Below are 22,885 nucleotides of genomic sequence, written 5' to 3' on the forward strand. Positions count from 1 at the left end.
TTATGATGTAGGTACCTTAAGGTTTCAGCGACAGGAAAATAGTACCTACCAATGGCACAGCACAAATCAGAAACCAAGGTTTGGCTTTACTTATACAAAGCTCTCCCATGGCCTCGAACAAACCCGTATTTTGACCTACATACGGACTGCTGCGCATCATTACCATAGTCTATCCCTCCACTTCATCACACCGATCCAATTTTGTATACTAGGGGCCGAGTACCGGAACAGGCCTGGGTACCGATGTTATACCTGAAAACAGACCCTGATCACCAAGTCAATCGCTAAAGTAGCGACTTCGTAAGTGGGCGGAATATATACTCCGTAGACGCTAGGTAGTGTTGCATGTTGCCAGGACCAGGGCTCAGTGTCGTGACGTGCTCTGGTCTAGGCCGTGACATATGTACTGAGTACGGAGACTACGCTTGGAGAAATATCGAGCCGAGGACAACTGGAACAACTCAAGACAGACTCTGCCGGGCCCGGGCGGAGTACGCGACATTCCCATTCAAGAATCTTGTGTCACTCCAAAGCTGGTCTTAGGATTAGAAGGTACGAATTAGGCAGTCGTCACTTCGCTAGCCCCTTGTATGCGCAATGGGCAATGCTGTGTAACATGGGCGTGCCCTTGCATCCCGTCTATCTCAGACGCTGCCCCGAATTGAACTGGAATGGAGCAGGAGACAGCAGAGCAAGCTACAAGGAAGATATACAGAGTGAAAGCTAAAAAGCGATATGGATTTAGATAGTTGGCAGGTAGATGGTCGGAATCGCTCCCAAGGGTTCAGGATTATAGCCTTCACCGGGATAGGTACATATTCGCATTCGCATCTGCCCCCAGCCGTTCGCAGCCTCATGGTCTGCTCGCAGGATTACCTGTTGCATTCTTCACCTCCATCAGCAGGGTCTCAGGGACCAAGTAGGGCGGCTCCGACCTAGCCACTCCCACCCTTCAAATCCTGAACTACTCCTCCTGTTCCTGCTGTTCTTCCTGTTCCTTCTTCTTCTGCTTCTCCTGCCCCTCGTCCTCCCTCTCCTCCGCCTCTCCATCATCCCTCTCACCATCATCCTCCCTTTCCGGTGTAGTGGTGCCGAAACCAGGTATGACATTCTCACTCCCAGTAGCACCCGCGGCGCCCGGCGACACTAGTCCCGCAACACCAGGAACACCAGCTCCCTGACCAGGGGTTGCCGGAGCTGGAGCACCCTCACCTAGTGATGTGGAAGCGGACGCAGGCCCAGGAATACCAGCGAATCCACCGAAGCCACCAAAGCCGCCAAAGCCCGCGAATCCCTGCGGGGTAGCGAGCGAGGTAGAGGGCGCTTCAGACTCGGTGGTGGACCCCGGGGCTGCTGCAGTTTGGGCTGCAGTCGTTGAAGTCGTAGCACCAGGGGCAGCAGCGCTAGGGGCACCAAAGCCAAAGCTTGAAAATCCGCCGAGTCCGCTGAATCCTGGCCCGCTCCAGCTTGCGGTAGGGGCAGGGGCAGCGCCACCGTCACCAAGCTCCGGGGAACCTGTAAATCCTCCAGCTGGGAAGGTGCCAGGGATGCCTGAGAAGCCTTGCTCAGGAGCTGCGGAGGTAGGCACGGTAGTGGAGGCAGAGTCACCCCCAGCACCGTCAGTCTCAACAGCGCCGGTAGACGGAATCTCCATGCTAGGGTATGCGCCAACGCCAAATCCACCCTGTGACGCGGGAGCCGCCATACTGGTATCCCCGGTGTATCCCGGAAAATAGGGCTTGACACCACCCCAAAAACCAAAATTTGGCTGAGAGCCCGAGAAAGAAGGGTAGACGGGGTTCACGGCCGGGCTCGCATCGGAAACTAAGTGCAGACCGCCACGATAAGGTAAGGCGTCTCTATGTAGGTAAGGGAACTAACTTACTTTGATTATCTTCTTCACGCAATGATGCGGGGAGGGCGGCTGCGTAGCCGATGGCGCCTAGAATGGGGATTGTAGAGGGTTTCACCATGTTGTTTGTTCGGGGTCTCTTTTGGGACTCGGTGGTTTCGGAGTAAAAAAACAAAACTTGACAGAGATTGCTCGGTTGTTTGTCAATTAAGAGTGTTTGGAGGACCTACCTAGATATACTACCATACTAGGCATGGTAAGTGTCGAAAGCATCGACGAGAAGGACAAACACGAACGCGAAAAGGACTGAACGCGATACGGCGGGAGCAGACGTTACGAAGACGTTTGGCCACAATCCGCCACTATCGCGTTCGAGCAGATGGCAAAAGAACTTAGCCTCCTGTGAGTTATGCATTCGGAGACAGGCCTACCACAAACACGGACATTACTGGTACCATTTTGTTTGCGGCAGCCCAACGAGCAACATTTACGCAAGCAATTATTACATGAGTTTGCTCCGATCTCTGATCTGTAGTGTCTGCGGCAACGTACTTGAATGCTTTGCTATTCATAGGTTCTTAACCGCTGATGTGGTCGAGTCGTTAGTTCTTTTGCGTTGAACATGCCGTGATCACTCTATAGATGTATGGGATCTTGAAGTCGTCGACTACTGCGTGTGTTGCCTACCTACGATCTGAAACCAGCAGAATATTTTGGAGAGGTATATAAGTCATATAATTTGGTCACGAAAAGTCAACTTTTGGCGGTTTTCCAAATTCTCGGCATACATCAGTGTTCTGATCGGCCAGGGAGATGCAATCCGCTCCAATCTAATAAGAGTACGCTATCTAATACAATCTATATCTCATTTTAAAACAAAAGAAACCTACAAAGAAAACAAGCCACTCCTCTTCTTCCCCTGTGGGTAAACCAACAACGCACTCACAAAAAGCCCAACCGTAATCCCAATCGCCGTCTGAATCATACCGAACCCAAGACTCGTCAACGAACTCCCCGACGTGCCCCCAGACGTATTCGCCGTCCCATTCTTGACAGAATCAGAGTACTGAATGGCCGACAGAATAGACCCCGACGTCGCCAACCCAGAAGGCACAAGGCAGAAAATACCAGGGATAGTCGAACTAACCGCATTACCATGCCAGATACGACTGTACAGGTTCGCCAGGAACCCAATTGTGAATGCGCCGACTGTATTCGCTACCTCTGACGATGACCCCAGACGTTCCGTACTAAAGTAGTTCGTCACGTAGCCCGCTGTACCGACAAGGACCATGATGGGCACCTGTCGCCATTTAGCCTGGTTGATCAATGCGGCAATGAGGCAGTAGAGCGCGACAAATGGGAACCTCTGCGTGTATGCGCTGCCCCAGACGTCTTGGCGGGCGCAGGTGGTGTCGCTAGTTGCGTTGCTGTCGATTGCGCCGTAGATGGTTGTGCCGACTGTGACGCCGTAGCCGAGGAAGAGGGAGTAGAGGATTGTGTAGACCAGTCTGATGGACCCGGCGATCATTTGGTGCGATTGCAGTTCCAGACTACTTGTTAGTACGGAGAAACCGGGGAGGATCAGTGCGATGGAGGACTCGGTGATGGATGCGTAGCAGAAGATTGGGTCTGTTCGGCCGGGGAGTCGGATACTGCCGAATGCGCGGGCGAGGAATGAGATTAGGATTGCGGCGGATACTTCGAAGATGTTTGAGTATAGCGGTGATCGTGGTGCGAGAACGTGTTGCATGAAGCCGAGACAGCAGCCTAGGAAGAAGATTATGGGCATGTCGATGGGGCGTGCAGTAAACGCGAATGGTGCGACTGCTGAAGATCCCAGACCGTAAAGTAGGATAACCAGCCAGGTGTTATAGCGTGGTTTCCGGTCCATGAGCTCTGTCAATTCTGTGATTGCCGTCTGCATATCGACCATATCGTGCGTTACTCGTTTGTAGCACTGGTGGACATCGCTAAGCCGGCCAAGGTCCAACCCTTGAGGAACACGAATAAGCTTCACCTCTGCTGTTCGAGTAACTGGATCGTCAAAGCTCATAATCATACACCCCGGCAGGTACATGAATTGAGCAGGAACATCGAGCACTCGCGCCGTCATTTGCATGTACTCCTCAAGTCGATGGGTAGGAGCCCCGTACCGCATGAAAGCACGACAAAGTTGCATAATGTATCGCTGGCGAAAGATGACCTCGGCAATGTGCACAGTCAACTTGACTTCCTTGTCATCCTTCTTGGTGTTTGACTTTCTCTTCTTCTTCTTTTTCTTGCCGTCCTTTTGCTTGTCGATGGTCGCATTGACCGAGGTCGTAGAGGCACCAACTTGACTCAAGCTCATCGAGGACTGGACCAACGACGAAACTGAGTTTTGCTGCGACTTCTGATACCACTTTGGCGGCTTCACTGGGCGCGGTGTATTCGTTGTCGCGGGCGTCAGAGTAATCTCCTTCTCCGACTCAGACGATGAGCCAGAGGTACTGTCCTGCGGCCGATTCTGTAGCTGCAGCAAAGCAGACAGAATCCCACCTGGTAGAGAAGCCGGTGCCGGAGCATGTGCCTTTGCCTCGACGTCCTCCTCCTTTTCCTCTGCTATTGTTGTAGCCCCAGAGTTAGGCGACGAGCCACCTCCCGCGTGCAAACCCTGCATCAACCGCTCAGCCTGTGCCTGGACAGCGCGCTCATACTGATCCGTATTAGACCTCCCGGGGCCGTTGTTCCGGAAGATATCCGCAAGCTGGTCATCGTCAGTAGCACCCAGCCGTTCAGGGTCTACCAGAGAGGCCCCAAGCCCAGCTTCAGTATGAGATTGCGGACGGCCCACTCGGTCGGCTAAGCGGCCGGTATAGTCGTAGACGACATTGGCAGCATTTCGCCAGCGTTCGCGGCTGAGGATGGAGGTTGACGTGGTGGAACGGGTTTCGTTGAGGTTCCGCTGCTCCCGGCCTTGGTTGTCCTGCGGTACCTGCAGCGTTGGCGTCGGTGGAACGGCCGCATTGTCACTGGCAGGCTGGGGATCGGACTGGGGTTCCTGGGGATCGGAACTGGAAGCCATCTGGAGACTAGGAAGCACCGGGGAGCAGGGAGTTCTGGTTGGGCGTGGTGACTGGTGAAGGAGCAATAGGCAGCCGCAGAAAGGACATTTTTCTGCAGGCCGGGAGATGGCACCAGAAGCTGTAGTGGGTCTGGCAGAGGAATCTCCCCCTGAATGGCCCTCTGTGCATGTTTATTCGAGTCTGGAACGGATATCGGCAACGTCTTTTGCCTCGGTGTGCCGATCTTTGCAAAGCTTGGCGGTTTTTATTGAACAGACCCACTCTAGGAGAAATCAGGAGAAGAATGAATTACGAGAAAGGCCAGCAATACGAGATTCTGAGTTGAGGAAGTCGAGGTTGTTCAATTGGCTGTGTGGTTGTCTCTGCCTTTGTCCCATTGCCCCATTGTTCCATTGTTAGGGTTAGCAACGTACCCCAGATGAACTCCAACGTCAGATCCAAAGTCATGCGACTGTGTGCAAACTGCAACCTCGGACACGGCCCGAATTGAGCTGTCAGACGTTTCAGTACCAATAACCAACCATACCATATTGTCAGGACGCAGGCAAAAATCTAGGCTCACTTCTGCCGCTACTTACACACTCTGTGTGAGGCCTCCAATGGAAATACCAACTAGAAAGAGAAAAATTAGTATGAATCGGCTTCACCCCAAGGTTTCTCGGTTTTCCCTTGGAAAGATGCAGAAGGTAAAGGAAACCGAGTCGCCGGTCGGCTATTTCTCTTGTAATTCATGTAGAAAGTGCCGGTAGCCGGCCAGACTGGGACGCTCCTTTCTCCAGCTGTCCATGGTCTTTCCTTGATTAAACGAATGCAGGTCAACAAAGAGGGATCTAGTCCATAAAATTGCCAATTATCAAAGTGCCAACACCATCACTACCTTTTGGTGGCTGTTTGCTGGCCCCAAGTCCTTATATTCCGACTACAGGCTATCATACGTAGTACTAATACACCTTGTGGAGGGATTAAACTGTGATGTGAATACTGAGATAGGAGGTAAAAGTTATCGTGGATATCTAACTCAGACGTCCTGAGCGATGAAATGGAAGGTGTCTTTATCGTCTATATCAGTACTGCGACCAAGGCCTCTTACCAAAATTACCAAAATTAATGCAATGAACAGAAAAGGAATTGTGGATATCGGTTCGCGAACCCCCCCTCCAATATCGGAGCTATATCAAACGCCCGAGTCATACTGCGTAAGATCATCCGCAGCAACATAATCCAGCCAATTCTTGCACGTCCTGTTCAGGGCCGCATAGTCATAATCAATCTCATCTACGCGCTCAAGAAGCTGCACAGCGAACCCCTCAGAGGTATGCCAAGCGATATGGCAATGCATGAGCCAGGCCTACATGCATATTCAGGACCCCATTAGCGAATCCCGAGTTTTCACTTGAAAAAAGAGAAAAAAACAGAGAAAGAAGAACTTACCCCCGGATTATCCGTCCTAATCGCAATAACCACATACCCACTAGCCGGCAACATAACAACATCTCGTCTCGGCGCATTAACAAGCGTCAGCGCCCCCGTCATACTACTATCAAACTGCCCATTCCCAGACCCCAGCACCCAAAAGTCATGCCCGTGCAGGTGCATCGGGTGCGCCTGTGCAAAGGGCGAGTGGATGACCATGTAAACCCACTCGTTCGGTGCAGGGAGATGCACAACCCTTTGCTTCTCTAGCCAGGTGGTGTTCCCCTCTGCGATTTGCAGAAGAGTCGGGTACTCCCACATTGTGCGGAAGGTAGTTTTGTTCATGAGCCAGAGCAGCGCGTTGTCTGTGACTTGGACCTCGACGTTTTCGCTCGTGCTGTACCCGTATGTTGAGGAGGCGTTGATGGCGAGGTAGGGGATGAGATTCGAGGGTTGTTCGTCGTCGCAGGAATCTGTGTACTCGTATGCGGACGTCGTCGGGTCCGAGGTCGACGCGTTATTGTATCGGATGATACCCTTGACTTTGTCGGTCGCGCTGGTCTCGGAGCAGGATGATTGCGGGATGGCGCGGAGCCAGAAATCTCCGACCGTTTGCTGGTCCTTTGCTGTGACGATTACATCGTAGCGCTGGCCCATGGCGATACTAAGCTGAGTCGTGTTGTAGGGGATGATCGGGACGAAGTCGTTCGCGATGACCTCAAGTGTGTGATTATCGACCATGAACCGGAAATGCTGGTCTGCTGCAGCATTGACAAGCCGAAAACGATACTTCTTCTCTGCTTCAAAGGTTGTTTCCCATCGAGAGCCGCCGTCTTCCCAGATGTTTGTCCCGTTGATCAGACCGTTCGGTGCAGTAGGGGGTCCTCCGGTCCCGGCTTGCAAGACGAGGCTATCAGCCGTTTCATGATACCAATCGTTCAGGAAGAGGTGGCCTAGATCGACGTCGTAGTTGGCTGTTGCCGGTCCGTTGATGGTGATCCCACCAAAGACACCGTCCCAAGCCTGGACGTAGAAATGCGAATGGTACCAGCCTGTGCCGTATTCTACCGCGCGCCAGCGGTAGGTGTAGGAGTCTCCCGGTGCAATGGGGCATTGAGTTATGCTGGGGACGCCGTCCATCGCATCCGTCCAGTTTTGTCGGATACCGTGGAAGTGAAGGCCGGTGCCGTTGGTTTGCAGGGAGTTTGTGACGTGAACGACTATCCAGATAGTATCTATTAGTCTCTCTCTCCTTGAAGAAGGTGCTGATTGAGTCAAGATGCCTACGTACCAACAGTATCACCCCAGTCAGCTATAATCGTCGGTCCAGGAAAGGACCCATTAATGAGCTGCACAGGCATCTCAACGCCATCCGGAGAAGCAGTGGTATTCTCAATGTTGAACCAGTACTCGCGAATAACGCCAGTATCTGGCACTTCCTCATAGTAGTTGGTCGAGATGTCGAATCCATCACTCCAGCATGCCCTGTTGGATGCGCTGTTCGTGCAGGTTGCGTCTCTAGTGTGTTTGTGGTTGGAGTGCACCGACGCACCAAATACACTGGGAAAAGCAAGCAGCGCAAGGATGAACCGACGCATTTTTTTTTTTCGATAACCGCTATACTAGCAACACAATTGCCTGAGACAACTGGTGTATGGTACCTGGAGAAGTAATATCTCTACGGAATTCTTATACTCCGATTACTAAGAGTCGGAAGCAGTTTCCATGGGACTGAAGCCACCCACAAGGCTGCGAGAAGACAGACCATTGAGGGATCTACAAAAAATACCAATGGACAATGATAGGCTGATACCAGAATGCTAATGTTCCAGTAACAAACGCATTGTTCTATAAAAAGCAAATGCGCACGGGACGGGACGGGACAAACGTCAGCACTTCGGTCAACTACCGAAATGTTTGAGGCTATTGAGGCTTATCTGATCGAGAATTGGAGGCTTTGACAGCCGTATATAACGTAGAAGCTTAGAATTCTGCAATGATCCACCGGGTGGAGTGCGCTGAGTATACGCGGTCAACACCATGATAGGGCTTCGCCACGCGTCATGACGAATCCCAGAAATAGGTAGATCCACCATAGACTGACCAATTTCAGAGCCAATCTCAGCTGCCTTCTCGCAATAGCTTCGTGTCTACTATTCCCTTCTCCACTTCAGCCTCTGAAACTTATCTTGATAATGCCACATTCTCCCAAACCCTAAGACTGCCTTCAGGTTGAGCTTGCGCTGTCTACCACCCCTTTCGTTCAACCCACTTTGATTCTCCCTGACTTGAACAAACAATGACCGGGGCTGCAAAGATGCTGTTTCGCAGTCTTTCTCTAACGCTCCTCTCTTGTATCAATCTCACCGCGGCATCCCACCAACACCATGGGAAGCGCGGCGCCGAGACAAACGCAACCCTCTACGCCTACGGCGCAGACACCCACGCCTGGCCAATCGCCTACGGAGTCGACGATGGTACGTTCAAACAAATTGACCATGTTCTGATCTATCAAAACACCGAAACACCCTTACCTTACTAACCCCTACAACCCTACCCACCAGGCCGCCTCTACATAACCCAAGACCCAACAAACACCACAACAAGCGACCTCGCCCTCATCCCCCTAACTTGGGATTTGGCCGCAATAACAGACGAAAACTGGATCGCAAACGCCACATTCGCTAACTCCACAAGCGCCGGGTCAATGTACTTCCTGCAAGACGAAGACGACGAGAACTACGCCATCGGCGTCCTCCCCCTAGCGCGCTTCGCCTATATCAACGGCACAGTCTCAGGCTTCGCGCTGTTCGCGACGCAGCTGGTGTACAATAACGATACGCTGCTGCAGGCGCAGTTTTGGGCTGCTGAGACGGATACAACGGGTGTTTATGGGTTGGTTTGGACTGTTGATGATGCGGTGCCGGCGGGGGAGTTTCCGGTTGTTGTCAAGGCTGTTGAGGGGTGAGGGTGGGTGAATTGGTAGACGCGTCTTATTTACTGGGCTTTGTAGGTAACTAGGTGTGTCTGGGTGCTTGGGGATGTGGTTAGGTTCTTGGTGGTCAAGGTAGGTAGATGGATCTGATTTAGCCCCCTCGGGGGTTGGGGGTAGACTGGTGTGACCGGCGGAAGATGTACTAGGGAAAGTTGCAAAAGCATTGATAGAAAGGGAATGGTATCGTATTTGAATATGTCAGAGTGGAGTTCTAGATAATTTGTCACAATGGCAAGGTTTCACTTATGAACACCATATGAAGATACCATCACGTACACGCGAAACCGTTTGCTAGTATTGAATCCTGTTTCGACCGGGAATTCCTGGATTTCCTTCATATTGACTGACGTTCCTTCAACATTGAGAAAAGAAACACGCCCCCGACCAGCTCCATACGAGCGGTATCACCACTGCTAAAGTCCAGGAGGCTCGACATGCGTAAAAACAGCTGTCTGGAATCCATAGATGCGTCGATTATCCGTGTATGCTGGGGACCGAGGAGAGAAATCATGATAATCTAGAAAAATGAGTCTCTTCTTAGCACCAAGATCCGTGCAGCAGGGGACGTAAGGTAAATCCGAAGGAAGAGCTTGCTGGGAACCGCGTCTCATCCGCGAACATGTAGTCCTCATGCTTTCGGATCCGCTTGCGGTCCTCGAAGTAGGCTAGGGACTCGTCCTCGCTGTCGCCGAGGGCCTTCTCCTTGTCGAACTCGGTGGGTTGCCGGGAGCGATTGCGCATGGCCGTCACGATTGACGTCAGCTCGCCCTGAGTTATTTAGCCCTCTATGCCGTTACTGGCCTGGATGCTGAGAAGGATGAGGTGGAGACGAAAGCGTCTACCCTCGTAATCCCTGGCTCCGTTTTCGAATAGAGTTACCATCCATTGTTTCTCGGCGGTTGGGCCATATCGTTTGAAGCCATAGGTTCTTAGGTCGATGGGATGAGGGTGTCTAGGGGGGGTATAGTCAGCAAGCTATAATGGCACTCATGATGATTATACCACGTACACAACGGAGAGAACATTGCACAGTCGAGCCAAACTGAATACGTTCTCTGGTAGAAACGAGCGAGAAAACCCATCCATGGCCCATTTCTCGATGACGGGAGCCAGGTCCTCCCCTCTGGCCGAAGGAGTGTCATTCAACTCGAAAATCATACGTAGATTGTCATCGACATTGTAATTAATGGGGATCCGCGTCCCATCACTAAACTCGGTGTAGGCCTGGTTGGGGTCGATTGGATGCTTGGAGAAGATGCTGGGAGGCGGTGGGTAGAATAGGATGGGCGGGTGAAGCCTGATAGATTCACCTCTACAGTGCTATTGTGGTCGCTGACTTGAAAGACGTGATGGACAATGCGGATGTCATTCTTGTCGAGGAACACTTGCGGGACAGTGTCGTGCTCCTCCAGGCGTGCACCCAATGTATCATCCATGAGTTCCCTCCACAGAGAATCAAGGCGTGCCCGTAGGCAATTTGCAGAGCTGGAAATATGGGGTATGAGGTCTGGCAGAATTGAAAACAAACTGGGAGAGGAAGAAGACAGAAGAGGAAGAAAAGCAAGAGCAAAGCGTCGGACGGAGAATAATGCCGGCCAACAAGCCATATAACCCATAGTATGGTCCACGTGCTGGCTGCCAGCTCTATAAGGCTGCGTCCCATGGTCGAGATGTGCTTCAAGGCTAGGTCTCCCATAGATAATAATACAGCAGAAACATGTAGTATACGTGTGTTTGTGGGGTCATATTGCCTGGGCAAATATCGTGACGGATGCTCTGGACATATTTCAAATTCAGAACCCCACTGCCAATTCCAAATACATCTTGCTAGAACCAAAACAACCAAAGAAACTCAATCCCCCAAAATCTGCTCCCGAATCAACCTCTCCGTAAACCCCCAAACCCCCGCCGCTTCATGCTCCTGGAACGTGGCCCCAGTCCAGAACGTCCCCCTATACCCCTGCAGCCCATTAAGCCTCTTATAAAAACCCCCCTTGATATCCTTCGACGAAACATGCAACCCAAAGGGCGTATGGTTCCCAAACGCTCGAACCTCCGGCTCCATAACCGGGTACCCTGCATTACGGAGCGAGAGGATATTCGCCCGCATTATCTGCAGGACTTCTTCGCGTGGAAGTGGCTGTGCGCCGCCGCCAAAGAAGCCCGTGTATAAGCCTAGTTCGGGGACCGCGGGGTGGAATGCGTAGAAGCCTGGTAGGGCGGCGATGTTATACGGTGTGTCGATGCCGCGGTTGACGATGTGGGAGGTTGGTGGGAGGCCCAGGATGCGAAGGATAGTGTTGTAGTAGGCGCTTATTGTAAATCTGGCGAAGATGCCTTTCTCCCGGTCGTCTGTGTCGAAGGGGGCGAGGTTTTCGGCGGTGGGCGGCATTGCGACGAGAATTTTGCGGGCGCGGATCTTGAGCGGTCCGGAGGGGGTGTTGACTATTATTCTTTGCGGGTGAGACTCAGATTGGTAGGAATTGGACTCATGATGCGGCCGATATACTTCGGCTACGGTGCTGCTGTAAAGGACGTCGTCGCCGAGTTCGGTTGCTGCGGCTGTGAATGTGTCTTGGTTGGCGCCGCTTGCGGGGCGTAGGAATCCAGTTTGGGCGCCCTGGACCACGTTCAAGTTGAATGTTTTCATGATATAGATGCTTGGGTAGTTGAGGACGTCTGCAAACCCCTGTACGTATGCTAGGATGACCGGCACTGCTGCTGCGAGGTCGTGCTTTTCGACCAAACTCCTGAACGGCATCACCAGGTCATCTGGGACTGGATAGGGCAAGTCATACCCGTTTTCAAGATACGGGTATTGCATCAACAGCGTTGTGTATCGGATCATGGCTGCGGTGACATTGCCGGGCTGGGTAGGGACGGGTTGTCCTGTGCGGAGGTCGAACTCCAGGCTGTCCGGATTGCTTGGGACAAGGTAATCAACTCTCAAGGGAATGTTGAGACGAGCGAAGAAGTCGCGCGCTTCCGTGGTATTTGTATATATCCAAACTCCATAGTCGATTGGGCCTGCCACCGGATCGTAGTATGTGTCTGTATGTCCGCCTAGAATGGCTTGTTTCTCGACAACCACGACGCTCTTACCCAAATCTCGAAGACGAATGGCAGCATATGTCCCAGCAGAACCGCCTCCAATAATAGCAACATCGCGCGTGATAAAGTCGTCATCCCATGCCACAGAGCTGGGCTGCGATAATGCCGAGCCTAGCCAGTGGATGAAAGCCAGCACCGCCGAGACTTTGATACAACGCATCTTCTCAATGTACAAGGTGTGATGAAGTAGTCTATGCTTGCTTATGTAGACGGTACAATGGGCATGGTGAGCTGATACGGTTCTATTTCGGTCACTCCGGCTGGTTTGTTGTCAAAAGCGCACATGTAGCGAAGTACCACCGCATCATTATCAGGGTTCTTCCGCCACCCGTGCATTCCTCATACTGGACCTCTCAACGTCCCAACCCCGGCAAATTCCCGTGGCGCCCACTGAGAGTCTTTCACGGCATCTGGGAACAAGTCGGTATCCAAGGTGTCCTAATCGGAATGGGACAAAATACACCGCTACAAGCAAACACACCGGTGACCCAATGTGAGGCCAACCAATGTGAGGCCAATGTGAGGCATGAGGCAGAAGGGATGCAGGGTATCTGCATTGGAACAACGGATATGAATGACCGCCGTTTGCGATTGGAGTATCTCCAGACAGTAGCCATATGAAAATTGTGCTTCTACCGATGAAAGGTGTTCAGGGTTCGGTAAAGCGTCAACGACTGGTCACAACATAGATGCCACTGGATCACGAGCAAGAGGTCAAAAAGCGTTTTGTCCCCTGACTTATACAATAAAAAGGCAGGAACCCCTGTTGAACGTTATCAGGTGACGTAGGCAGGCTGGAGAGTGCTTCGGTGTTCGTTCCGAGCTTTGGGGTGCTTCATCCTTCATCCTCGGATAACCCCCACACCCTCTGCTTCCCCGCATCTCCCTTCCCCATATATTTACTCCCCGCTCGAACACTCAAGCCACCACCTAGCTCCATCTCATAGACTCAATTAGCCCAAAGATCGTATATAAACCGAATACGCCATGCCCCGTCTCGCTAACAAAGTAGCTATCGTCACCGGTTCGTCCTCACCCTTGCCGATTTAGCCCTGGCTAACATCTTATAGGAGGGGGTTCCGGCTTCGGCGCGTCAATCTCAACTCGCTTCGCTGCCGAAGGGGCCAAGGTTGTCATTGCCGACATCAACACCGCCGGTGCCGAGAGCGTTGCAGCTCAGAATCCAGAGAACATCATCACGCAGAAAGTCGACGTGACGAGCGCGGAAGACTGGAAGACCCTTGTCGACACCACAGTTGCAAAGTTCGGGCGTCTTGATATTCTTGTGAACAATGCAGGAACGAGTTATAAGAACAAAGTGAGAATCCTCCGGGATTTTCTCGTGACAGGGGCTAATAAGATGCGACAGCCGACCCTCGAAGTAACAGAAGCAGAATGGGAACGCGTCTTCAACGTCAACGTACGGAGTATCTTCCATGGGTCGCAAATTGTGATCGGAAAGTTGCTAGAGCAAGGTTCGGGCGGAAGCATCATCAACATCTCCTCGACGGGCGCAAGTCGCCCGAGGCCTGGTCTGGTTTGGTATAATGCAAGCAAAGGCGCTGTTTCAAACGTATGTACCCTCCCCTTTGCGCTTGGTATCGTTTCTCAATTGGGTGTGCTAATTTGAAATCATGACAGGCAACGAAAGGCCTTGCAGCGGAATATGGCCCGCACAACATCCGGGTCAACACAGTCTCGCCGCTCCTTTCCGGAACGGGTCTATTCAGTCAATTCACTGGCATGGAAGACACACCAGAGAACAGAGAAAAGTTCATCGGGAATGTGCCATTGGGCCGACTGACTGATCCGTCCGATGTCGCAAACATGTGCTTATATTTGGCGAGTGACGAGGGAAGCTTCGTTAACGGAGCGGAGATGATCGTTGACGGCGGCAAGTGTATCTAGTGCAATTACCATAATGTCCCGGGCAGTCGTTTATTTGTCGGTAGAGGGTTAAACCCTTGACCGGTCGAACATAGATACATCTTCTTCCAGTAGTCCCAGCATGTATTGGTTTCCGGAAAACCAGTTTCCGAGTTGTGTCATGTGTCCTTGGGGTATTGGCTGGCCTCCGATATTCTGCGCTGCTGTTCCTGCGTAGTTCATATCTCCTGGCATTGGAGCAACTCCTGGTGTGGCCGTCCATCGCACATCACCTTCGCCAGTTGGCGGAGCAAATCCGAGGGCACTAAGATATGTATCGAATTCATGATTGACCGACGCAAGTGCTTGGTTTTCCTGGGTTTGGGCTTGTTCCTTGGCTTCGATGTACAGTCGAGCAACGTTGCTGAGAGCCTGGCAGAGCCTGTGGAGCTTGGCGATTGCGGTGGAGAGGGTACAGTTCGGTTTCAGGGAAACGACGAATTCGTCGAGCCGATTCAGATCTTCCCAAGAAGAAACTTCAATGACGTGGCAGAATAGAACAATAAATGGGACGAACGGTGAGTACATAATGGTCCTGCGAGATTAGTCTGGGTCAACACTCAACACATGTGTCATGGGCATACCAGTGCAAATATGACAGCTTCAAGGAGGTGGTCGCGTCCTTCAACAGTGCCATACACGATTCATGCGTCAGAAGAGCGGCTCTGGCTGTTTCAATACACTCTTTGACAAATGTGCCTTGTGTCCCTGGCGATGTAGGGATAGCTCGGTAGATGAGACACAAGACTGACAAGCGGCATACTTCATCGCATCTCAGGTACAGCGATTCAATATCAGTCATTTGATCAACTTTAGCATGTACACGCTGTTTTATGTTAGCATAGTATTTAAGTCCTCCGTTGATAGGACTGACCTCGAATGGCTTCATTACGCGTTCCTGCATCTGGGCAGCCAGATTTCGTGCTTCCGCCGCTCGAGTAGCCTCGCTCTGGCGTAGAGCGGCTGCACTATAAAGCCTCTCATATACGAGGCCCTGAACCCTCGCAAGTTCTATCCAAAGCGTACCTGCTGACTTCCACGGTTCTCCGATCGAGTATGTTTCCATCGAGTCCGGTACGTCGATATCATAGTCAGGTATTGTGGCCGCGCGTCCTAGCCGCAAAGAAAGAGCCCTATCCATGCTATATATGGACCAAAAAAGCGTAAGTCTGCGCTCTCTCTCATCTTTGCTAAGGTTTTCAAGCGAAGACATTTGGTGAAACTCCATGGCCTGGCATAATCGGGATGCGGTTGATGTCAGCGTAAGGGCAAAGGAAGGTTTCGAGATCTCAATAGCATGAGCAGCCTAGGTAAATCAGCGGTAGCCCAATACAGCAATTTACAGGGAACACATACCGCCATCGTCAGGGCCTCAACCGAGTCGGTAGTCGCGGGCATCAAAAGGTGCAAGTTCGCCAAAGTTGTATCAAGGTTATGTCTGCAAATATCAACATAACTTTGATACTCTTCTTGCAATGCTCGGTCAGGGGTCATGAAGCTCACTGCGACAAAAAGCTGATACAGCCCACCATTTGCCACAATGAATGTTGCATCAGAGTAGTCTTCTGTGTTGAAGTAGACTTCACGGCACTTTTCAGCAAGGCGTTCGAACGGCAGGAAGGGGCAGTATGTTTGTAAAGCGGTGCCATAGCTGTCTGCGATCGTCAGTCACAGTCGATTTTCCATCGACAATACATACCCTTTGCATTGCGCAGCAATGGGATAACAACATGCATAGGCGGCATGATCAACTCCTTCAGATCAAAATCAGAGAGACCGCTGCGCTTCTTTCGCGGAAACTCCCGGGCAGTTGAGACTTGGTTGTCCTGCATATTAACAAGCTGCTTCAGGGTCGAGAGCGCCGAATCAATATTCGAAGCCGACATCTGCAATGAGCTCCGTGAAACAGCAGTCTGCAAGAAGTCACTGGCATAGGCCGACTCGGTGGCCATCAATGAGTTGCCCTCGAACCCGGATTTCGACTCTTGTTGGTCCATCGCGTCTTGAGGGTTGGACCTATACTCCTGCGCAAAAGGGCTCCGCTGTCTAGAAACAGGTGTCGCATTAGCAAACACCTGAGTACCAGCACCTTTGTTCGACGCTAAGGTAGCCTTCAGATCAAGAAGTGCCTGTTCGATCCCACCAAGTCGTTCGTCAATGTTATCAATCTTCTTCTCGCTGGATAAAGTCAGTCAAGCACATAACAATGAACAAAAACCGAGCTAAGGGAGTCCAGAGAAGTAGAAATAACTCACTATTCATTGGAGATCAGGACGCGTTTCCGCGGCTCCCGAGGCTTCTGCCCAGCGCCCGTAGAACAGCACGCGATCTTGGATGTCCGGCAGTTGGAGCATGGTGACCGTTTATCACACCGAATCTAATGCCGATGTTAGCAACACTATAATTATATTTTATTTCTGATACATGTATACCTTTCTCTGGCGGCATTGGTCACACTGGTGGATGAGTTGATGTCAGCATTCAGTCCCTTGCATGTCCATCTGTCTCGAGGGGGGACTCCCACATACCGCACGTCTGACGATCGCGTCCTTGCTGTCACTGTCGGGGCTTTCGGCATCCATATTGAAACGGTTGCAGAATAAGCAAATTATTCTTCGGCGCCTACTCCCAGGATTCAAGGATGGAGAAGAGCGGAGTGAGAAAGTCGAGGGCTTGTCGTCGCTGGTCGGACCCCGCGGGTGCCGAGACTGAAGACTGTGGATCCTCAGGCAGAACATTTAAGCCGCTCATAATCACTTAGAACTGTCCAAAGCGTTGTGCCAAGTTTATGCTGAATTGTATCATGGGTCTCATATTCTATGATGTCTATAAAAGGCTTTTATTCCGTCGCAGATGATGCAATATTTGGTTGAAAGTGAAGCTTCTAAGGGTGCTTCGGGTATCAGAAAAATGCATCTAGGTCGTCTCAAAATTTAGATAGATGCTGTCTATCGGTCCAAAAGTCGTAATATGTTGGCCAGTTAGCCGGCGCCAATTCTAAAAGACGGCTGTTACGGCTCTAGCTGAAGTGTCAGACTGTCTTGATGCCTGTATGAAGTCCGCCCTGCTGGGATGTCGGTGGTGCGTGGCAACTGACCCTCATTCGTTTTGAACGGCAGTGGAAAGGTAGTGGTTCAAAGCTGCGGACCGACTTATTTCTTGATGCCGATGACTGCCAGGTTCCTGGGGCTTTCAGCATAATCAAACACCGGCTCAACCCAGCACTCCTTGACGCAATCCTGCTCACGCAGATACTGCCAGCGATCGACAACAATGATAGCTTCCGCCACAGAAGCGCAGAACGACATCAGAGTCCAAGTCACACTGAGCCGCTTCTTGGTCGGCCAGTACTTGTCAGCATAGCGGTCGAGCTCCTCGTCCGTGATGTCAGCCATCTTTTCTTGCACTTTCTGACCATAGACTGGGTCGCGGCCAAGCTTCACAGTCGCCGCGCGGACATAGGCTTGGAATGAAGTGAATGCTGCCTTGCGCAGAGAACCGACAATGAGAGGGTTGCCAACGTTCTCTGGTTTCTCAGGCTCGGTGCCATACAGATTTTTGGGTATCGACGGCTTCGGCACGACGCCTCGATCTACGAGAACGCGCTGAAGAAGAGTACGGTAGTAGTGGCGTGTGAAAAAGTCCTCCGCATCGGCAGTTCCCCAGTTGTATGGAGCTTGAACGGCCATCGATCTTGCGGTGATGTTGAGCTTCACGCCGTTCCCGCCGTCGTGAGGGTATTCTTCCAATCGTTTCGACATGGGAAAGCCGTGAGGATCATAGGCAACAGCGTCTTTGGACAAACGTGGGTGCATGGTCCGCAGAACAGGCAGCTTGTACGTGGCAGGCCCAAGACGCTCGGTCATCAGATTGTAGCAGCACCCAATCATAGCGATGGCTTTGACCGACGGGTTCAATACCAGAGCCCGAACACCGTGATGGACGAGGTTTCCGCATGAATGCAAGGACACAACCATGACATTTGGATCAGCCTTTGCTGGTACGTCATCGGCGCCATTTGTCTCGGCTGTGCTTGTGCTTGGGGCAACGACGTCCTTGATAATTGGCTCCAGATAGCCGTCCTTGATTTCATGTTCGATATAGTCCATTGCTCCTCGAGGGCCACTCGGTTCAGCGGGCTTCTTTGTGCCGTCAGTGTTTTTCGGGAAAGTGCCGAGGTCATCAGACGTGACGCTAATGTCGCGGAAGATATTGATTTCTGCGACATCCCCATCATTTGTGACCTCGTCCGCGCCTGCATCGTTACTCGTCGGTTCCGGCTTTGAGTCCAGCTTATCTGCCGTGACCGCATCCTCACAAGCCTTGCATTCCTCTGGCTTGTTGTCGAGACGCACTACCTTCTTTTCAGCAAGTTTCGCGTAAACATCCATTCGGTTGGCGCCGTTGATGAATTGGTGTCTGCGTTCAATGGCGACGATATGTCTGTTGTACGGAGGGCTAGCCAGCGTGCGTCCAAGGTAATTCTGGCCAGACCCAAAGTCTGCGATATGCGTTATCTCCTCGCCTCGTTCCTTGTTCACGGTCTCGCATAGGGTGCTGACGTATTTCGAGAAATGCGCGACCTCGTGGTACTTCTTTATCTTCATTCCGACAGCCACCCGCGGCGGTATGACGGCTTTGCCCGATTCGCTGGGAACAAATTCTCTGCGCAACGTGAGGCGGCGAATCTGATGGATAAATTCCAGAAGCGACAACGGGGGTAAAGCCGCGACGCCCCTCCATTCCTTTCCGGCAGCATTTCCTTGTTTGTAAGCCGCTAGTAGCGGTTCGATATCGTCTCGCAGGAGCAGGTCAATGATGTCTGCAATCTTGTGGAGCTCGAAAAACTGCCTCCAGTCGTCTGGTAGGAGCGTCGTGTAGAGGTCGGGCTCGCGGGTAAGGAAGTCGAGCATATGCACGCCTCCGCAGAGGTGCCTAAAGAGGTCGGAGGAGGTCGCAAACGATAACAATGCGTCAACGTATGCGTCTGGATCTGTCCACTCCTCTGGGAGTGGTAGGCTCTTGACTGACATGTTCGTATCGGGTAGTATTGCAGGGCGTCTGGAAGTTATCGGTTCATGGAGGGGCTGAGGGGTAAAGTTGATCAAGTATCACTGGGCCGGCGGGGTAATCAGTGAGTAGATGCAGCTGTATATAGATCACGGAGCATCCCGGTAGAATAAAAATAGCCTTGTAAGGCTGTTGCTGCGTCGAGGCGCGGCGTGATGCAGAAGGAAGTTATCCAGAACATCGGCGCATCCAAAAATTTTGGCGGAGGGACGGGTGGGGTCGGCCCGGTGGACTGACTCGAGTCTGGGGAACTTCCTCATTCTTCCTTTGTCAACTCTCAACACGCATCATGTCTCGACCTTTTTGTCAAGCTTCAGTCACACGACTGCCTCCTGAACTCCGTGATCCGTGATATGGGTCCAGCTGGGCCCTGATCTTCTGATGATCCGGATCTTCAGTCAGATTTGATTTTCCACGGCCTCGTTCCTGGCGGTGTGTGCTTGTCGCCATGACACCATTGAACAGCCACTAGTCGCCCGAACTAGCGGTCCAGGGCAAATATCCATCTTATTATAGGCCATTCAATCAGGCTATCGCGGCAGGCTTCGTCTCTGTGCAACCTGGGCGTCAATCCGGACCCTCCCTTCAACGCCATCACCCTCGATTCAGCATAGTTCGCTCCATGTCAGGGCACGTCCCCCAATGTCTGCAGGGAGGCGAGGAGAGGCCAGGGATGAGACGACTCCACGTATGATATAAAACCCGGTGACACCCCCAGTCAAAGCCCTTGGATCCTGCAACCTGCATACTCCGCTTCTTGGTGACTGGTCTGCTGTGCAAGGAGACCTGGCGATTCGGCCAACGCGTCATACTGTTGCACATGATACCTCCATTCTCACGCTAGGTGTGCGGCATTTCTTTGGGAAACTTCTCGCGGAGTATTCTTATATCGAGGGTCCTGCTTCATACAACTAGAGGAGTCGCTCTGCGAATTCCTTCAATGGACTATATCATCATTTACCCCCAGAACGCTATGCAAGTCGGATGAGGTCGGAATCATGGTATGTTGTACCAAGACTTGCAAAAGAAATATGAGCACACGACACTAATCTGTCTATGTATTAGAGATCTACCCATACACAAAAATGCACTCTACCATTCGGATATATTGCCGATATACTCTTCCAAGTCATCATCAATGGCGAAGCGAGCACTATATTGACCCTCTGCCTCCTTAACAAATCCACGTATCTTACGATCAAACTTTTGGAACCTCATATCGGCACCTGGTTCATGCGCCAACATGGCATTGGGACGTTCGACCCATTGCTGACATTAGACCCATGGACCGGTCAACAACATACCCTCACGGTGCACACCCTTGTGCGGTCCTTATACCGTCATGGACTCGCACGTCGCCTGTCCCTTCATATCGTACCTGCGGTCTGGGGACCATTCTATGACGACGACAGGGTTGAAATGAACTATGAAGCGGAACTGAAGCTTGCCAGACGTCTGGAACGGGGCCTTCACGTTCTCTTTCACATGGCCGACATCGCTCGCGACACAAGAGGAGAAGATGAGCGGGAGCGCCAGTCACCGCATAAAGGCTGCTCGCTTTCAGCGCTCGTTTCTCAGCGCCTAGCCATTCTCACCCGACTGCTAGACGAGTACAGCGAGTTCGAGTCCAGACCCAGTATGAACTCCGACATGAACTTCAACTTCCCGCCCCTCGGCAGGTACAACCCTAGGAAGAAGCCGAACCACCAACAGAACAACGACTCTTCACCCCGTATCCTCTTCCCAGACCAGACACAGATCCACCACCTCTCGCGACTGCTCGCCAAGGGACATACGGAATCGTTAGTCGGCGCCCGCCGTCTCGCGTTCCGCTCTCACTTGGACGAATCCACCGAAATCGCTTTCCACTGCACCCTCCGTATGCTCCGTGAGTTGCTTGAGCGCATGCTTCTCCGCCACGGGCCCAAGCTCTGGTACCGGGATACACGGGATGAGTACAGTGTTACCTCTTGGTTCTTGTTGAACCAAGGGCCGCGGAATCTGGCTAGATTGTTTTTACCGGATGAGGGCGACGGGCAAGGGTGCTGTGCTATCAACTACACAAACACGTCTACGAGTCCGGTAACCGCGCAAAAATGCCTCCTCTCCGATCCGCTGGACGCATACTGGGATGCCTGGCGAGACATCAACAACCCGCTGGAGACCAAACACGCCAGTACGAATCTAGACTCATATGCGCCATCTCAAGGCCTCACCTCGCCCTTCTCAGCGCCTCCATCGCCCTCCCCAACCCGCCTAACACTATCATGGAGCGTGAAGCCAACCCTCTCTACCAATCGCGGGCGCGAGTTCAATCGTGCGGCGGAGCGATATCTCAAGGAGATGTGGGGGAAGAGGCACGTCGGATTACACGAAGCGTTCACGGTTGGTGTCTTTGCGAGCGTTCTCTAATTTCCGATCCCTTCCAATTCCAATTCTTGGGCGTTTGTGGTCGCGGGGTCCATGGCATTTCAAAACCGTCCATCTTGAAAGCCATGAACCCGTTACCGAGCTAGCCTCAGCGCTGTCAGAGAGGAACTTCAGGATGTCTTGACTCGTGGGAGGTGAAGTGGAAGTGGAAGTAGGAATGTGATAGGTTAGAATAGGTTAGGTAGTTTAGGCAGGCCCTGAAATGAAATAAGTGATTTCACCTGGACGTGAAAACTACCTCACTACCTGGCGGTCCCGTCTTCTCAATCCCTATTCTGTCCGAAAATCAGATCAGATAGGATACATTTCAATTCAACTCAATGCAGTGCAGTAGCAAGTTATCGTTCTCAAGTAGAACGAATCTCTGGATCGCAAGCCACGTACTTGCGTTGTATATACCTTGATGTAGATATCAAATACCATGTAAGTACGTACCTAGGAAATCCAGGTACTCGCAGTAGGTCGGTTCTCCGTAGGCAGGGAGGTGTGGATAATCTGAGCAGCGCAGCGTTAGTGACAGAATGGGACGTGAGGGGAACGAGAGCGCAGTGAAATCTTGAACGTTGGAGAACTGATTCGTCGGTGCTGCTACCTTCGTGGTAAGATGGGAACCGGAAGTGTCATTGGGTTGAGTATTCCTTGGCTTCGCAGTCCGATCTATCGACTACAGCGGGTGTCATTGGGTTTTCACTACGTTGTTGTCTAAGGGTGCATCTGAAGAAGGATAGAGAGAAGACAAATCGTAACCAGTACTTTGACATCATAACTAAACAAAAGGAACAGATGAGAACCAAACAGAATGAACATGGTATTCGAGATAGATAGAGGAGATGAGAATGGGAATCGAAGCGACGGGGGGGAGGCAGCCAGCCGTGTATAGACTGGAGCGGCTGGGTATATCTAACACTATCGATCACGCCTTAACCTTCGTCTCATCAAGAGAAGTGAAGTGAAAGGCATTGTGATGCCCGGGATCGATGTCCTACTGCGAGGTAGTCTTATCGTGCCTTTAAGTTTTTG

At 51.8% G+C, this 22,885-nt stretch overlaps 10 protein-coding genes across 10 annotated transcripts; 3 read left to right on the forward strand and 7 right to left on the reverse strand.

Moving 5' to 3' along the window:
• Positions 1-964: 964 nt before the first annotated feature.
• BDV14DRAFT_200880 (uncharacterized protein) lies at positions 965-1,973 on the reverse strand (the record flags this gene model as incomplete). The annotated part of the gene is made up of 2 exons (XM_073773608.1): positions 965-1,824; positions 1,886-1,973. 2 exons carry the CDS (start codon positions 1,971-1,973, stop codon positions 965-967), a joined length of 948 nt encoding a protein of 315 aa, XP_073627316.1.
• A 765-nt stretch (positions 1,974-2,738) lies between these two features.
• On the reverse strand, positions 2,739-4,919 carry BDV14DRAFT_190244 (threonine/serine exporter family protein; the record flags this gene model as incomplete). The annotated part of the gene is made up of 1 exon (XM_073771313.1): positions 2,739-4,919. One exon carries the CDS (start codon positions 4,917-4,919, stop codon positions 2,739-2,741), a length of 2,181 nt encoding a protein of 726 aa, XP_073627317.1.
• Positions 4,920-6,094: 1,175 nt separating this feature from the next.
• Positions 6,095-7,931, reverse strand: BDV14DRAFT_190245 (Cupredoxin; the record flags this gene model as incomplete). Its single annotated transcript, XM_073771314.1, has 3 exons — positions 6,095-6,268; positions 6,352-7,553; positions 7,625-7,931. 3 exons carry the CDS (start codon positions 7,929-7,931, stop codon positions 6,095-6,097), a joined length of 1,683 nt encoding a protein of 560 aa, XP_073627318.1.
• A 701-nt stretch (positions 7,932-8,632) lies between these two features.
• BDV14DRAFT_190246 (uncharacterized protein) lies at positions 8,633-9,301 on the forward strand (the record flags this gene model as incomplete). Its single annotated transcript, XM_073771315.1, has 2 exons — positions 8,633-8,810; positions 8,898-9,301. The coding sequence occupies 2 exons, from the start codon at positions 8,633-8,635 to the stop codon at positions 9,299-9,301; spliced, it is 582 nt and encodes a 193-aa protein (XP_073627319.1).
• A 405-nt stretch (positions 9,302-9,706) lies between these two features.
• Positions 9,707-10,782, reverse strand: BDV14DRAFT_174844 (uncharacterized protein). The gene is made up of 2 exons (XM_073768964.1): positions 10,338-10,782; positions 9,707-10,280 (listed from the first exon to the last, which is right to left on the reverse strand). The coding sequence occupies exons 1-2, from the start codon at positions 10,484-10,486 to the stop codon at positions 10,106-10,108; spliced, it is 324 nt and encodes a 107-aa protein (XP_073627320.1). The 5' UTR covers positions 10,487-10,782; the 3' UTR covers positions 9,707-10,105.
• Positions 10,783-11,062: 280 nt separating this feature from the next.
• Positions 11,063-12,720, reverse strand: BDV14DRAFT_76476 (amine oxidase, flavin-containing superfamily). The gene has a single exon (XM_073777466.1). The coding sequence runs from the start codon at positions 12,597-12,599 to the stop codon at positions 11,181-11,183; it is 1,419 nt and encodes a 472-aa protein (XP_073627321.1). The 5' UTR covers positions 12,600-12,720; the 3' UTR covers positions 11,063-11,180.
• A 706-nt stretch (positions 12,721-13,426) lies between these two features.
• On the forward strand, positions 13,427-14,347 carry BDV14DRAFT_200886 (SDR family oxidoreductase; the record flags this gene model as incomplete). Its single annotated transcript, XM_073773609.1, has 4 exons — positions 13,427-13,463; positions 13,510-13,757; positions 13,809-14,012; positions 14,081-14,347. The coding sequence occupies 4 exons, from the start codon at positions 13,427-13,429 to the stop codon at positions 14,345-14,347; spliced, it is 756 nt and encodes a 251-aa protein (XP_073627322.1).
• On the reverse strand, positions 13,976-16,947 carry BDV14DRAFT_209343 (putative C6 transcription factor; the record flags this gene model as incomplete). The annotated part of the gene is made up of 8 exons (XM_073775620.1): positions 13,976-14,900; positions 14,950-15,191; positions 15,240-15,671; positions 15,722-16,020; positions 16,065-16,543; positions 16,621-16,742; positions 16,798-16,821; positions 16,894-16,947. 8 exons carry the CDS (start codon positions 16,945-16,947, stop codon positions 14,396-14,398), a joined length of 2,157 nt encoding a protein of 718 aa, XP_073627323.1. The 3' UTR covers positions 13,976-14,395.
• Positions 16,948-17,310: 363 nt separating this feature from the next.
• BDV14DRAFT_76453 (uncharacterized protein) lies at positions 17,311-19,916 on the reverse strand. The gene has a single exon (XM_073777464.1). The coding sequence runs from the start codon at positions 19,396-19,398 to the stop codon at positions 17,518-17,520; it is 1,881 nt and encodes a 626-aa protein (XP_073627324.1). The 5' UTR covers positions 19,399-19,916; the 3' UTR covers positions 17,311-17,517.
• On the forward strand, positions 19,917-22,030 carry BDV14DRAFT_76454 (uncharacterized protein). Its single transcript, XM_073777465.1, has 2 exons — positions 19,917-20,436; positions 20,501-22,030. The coding sequence occupies exons 1-2, from the start codon at positions 20,434-20,436 to the stop codon at positions 21,845-21,847; spliced, it is 1,350 nt and encodes a 449-aa protein (XP_073627325.1). The 5' UTR covers positions 19,917-20,433; the 3' UTR covers positions 21,848-22,030.
• The last annotated feature ends 855 nt before the right edge of the window (positions 22,031-22,885 follow it).

The sequence above is a fragment of the Aspergillus stella-maris genome, assembly GCF_047715825.1.
Source record: "Aspergillus stella-maris strain CBS 113639 unplaced genomic scaffold BDV14scaffold_33, whole genome shotgun sequence".
Classification (NCBI taxonomy): Eukaryota; Fungi; Ascomycota; class Eurotiomycetes; order Eurotiales; family Aspergillaceae; genus Aspergillus; species Aspergillus stella-maris.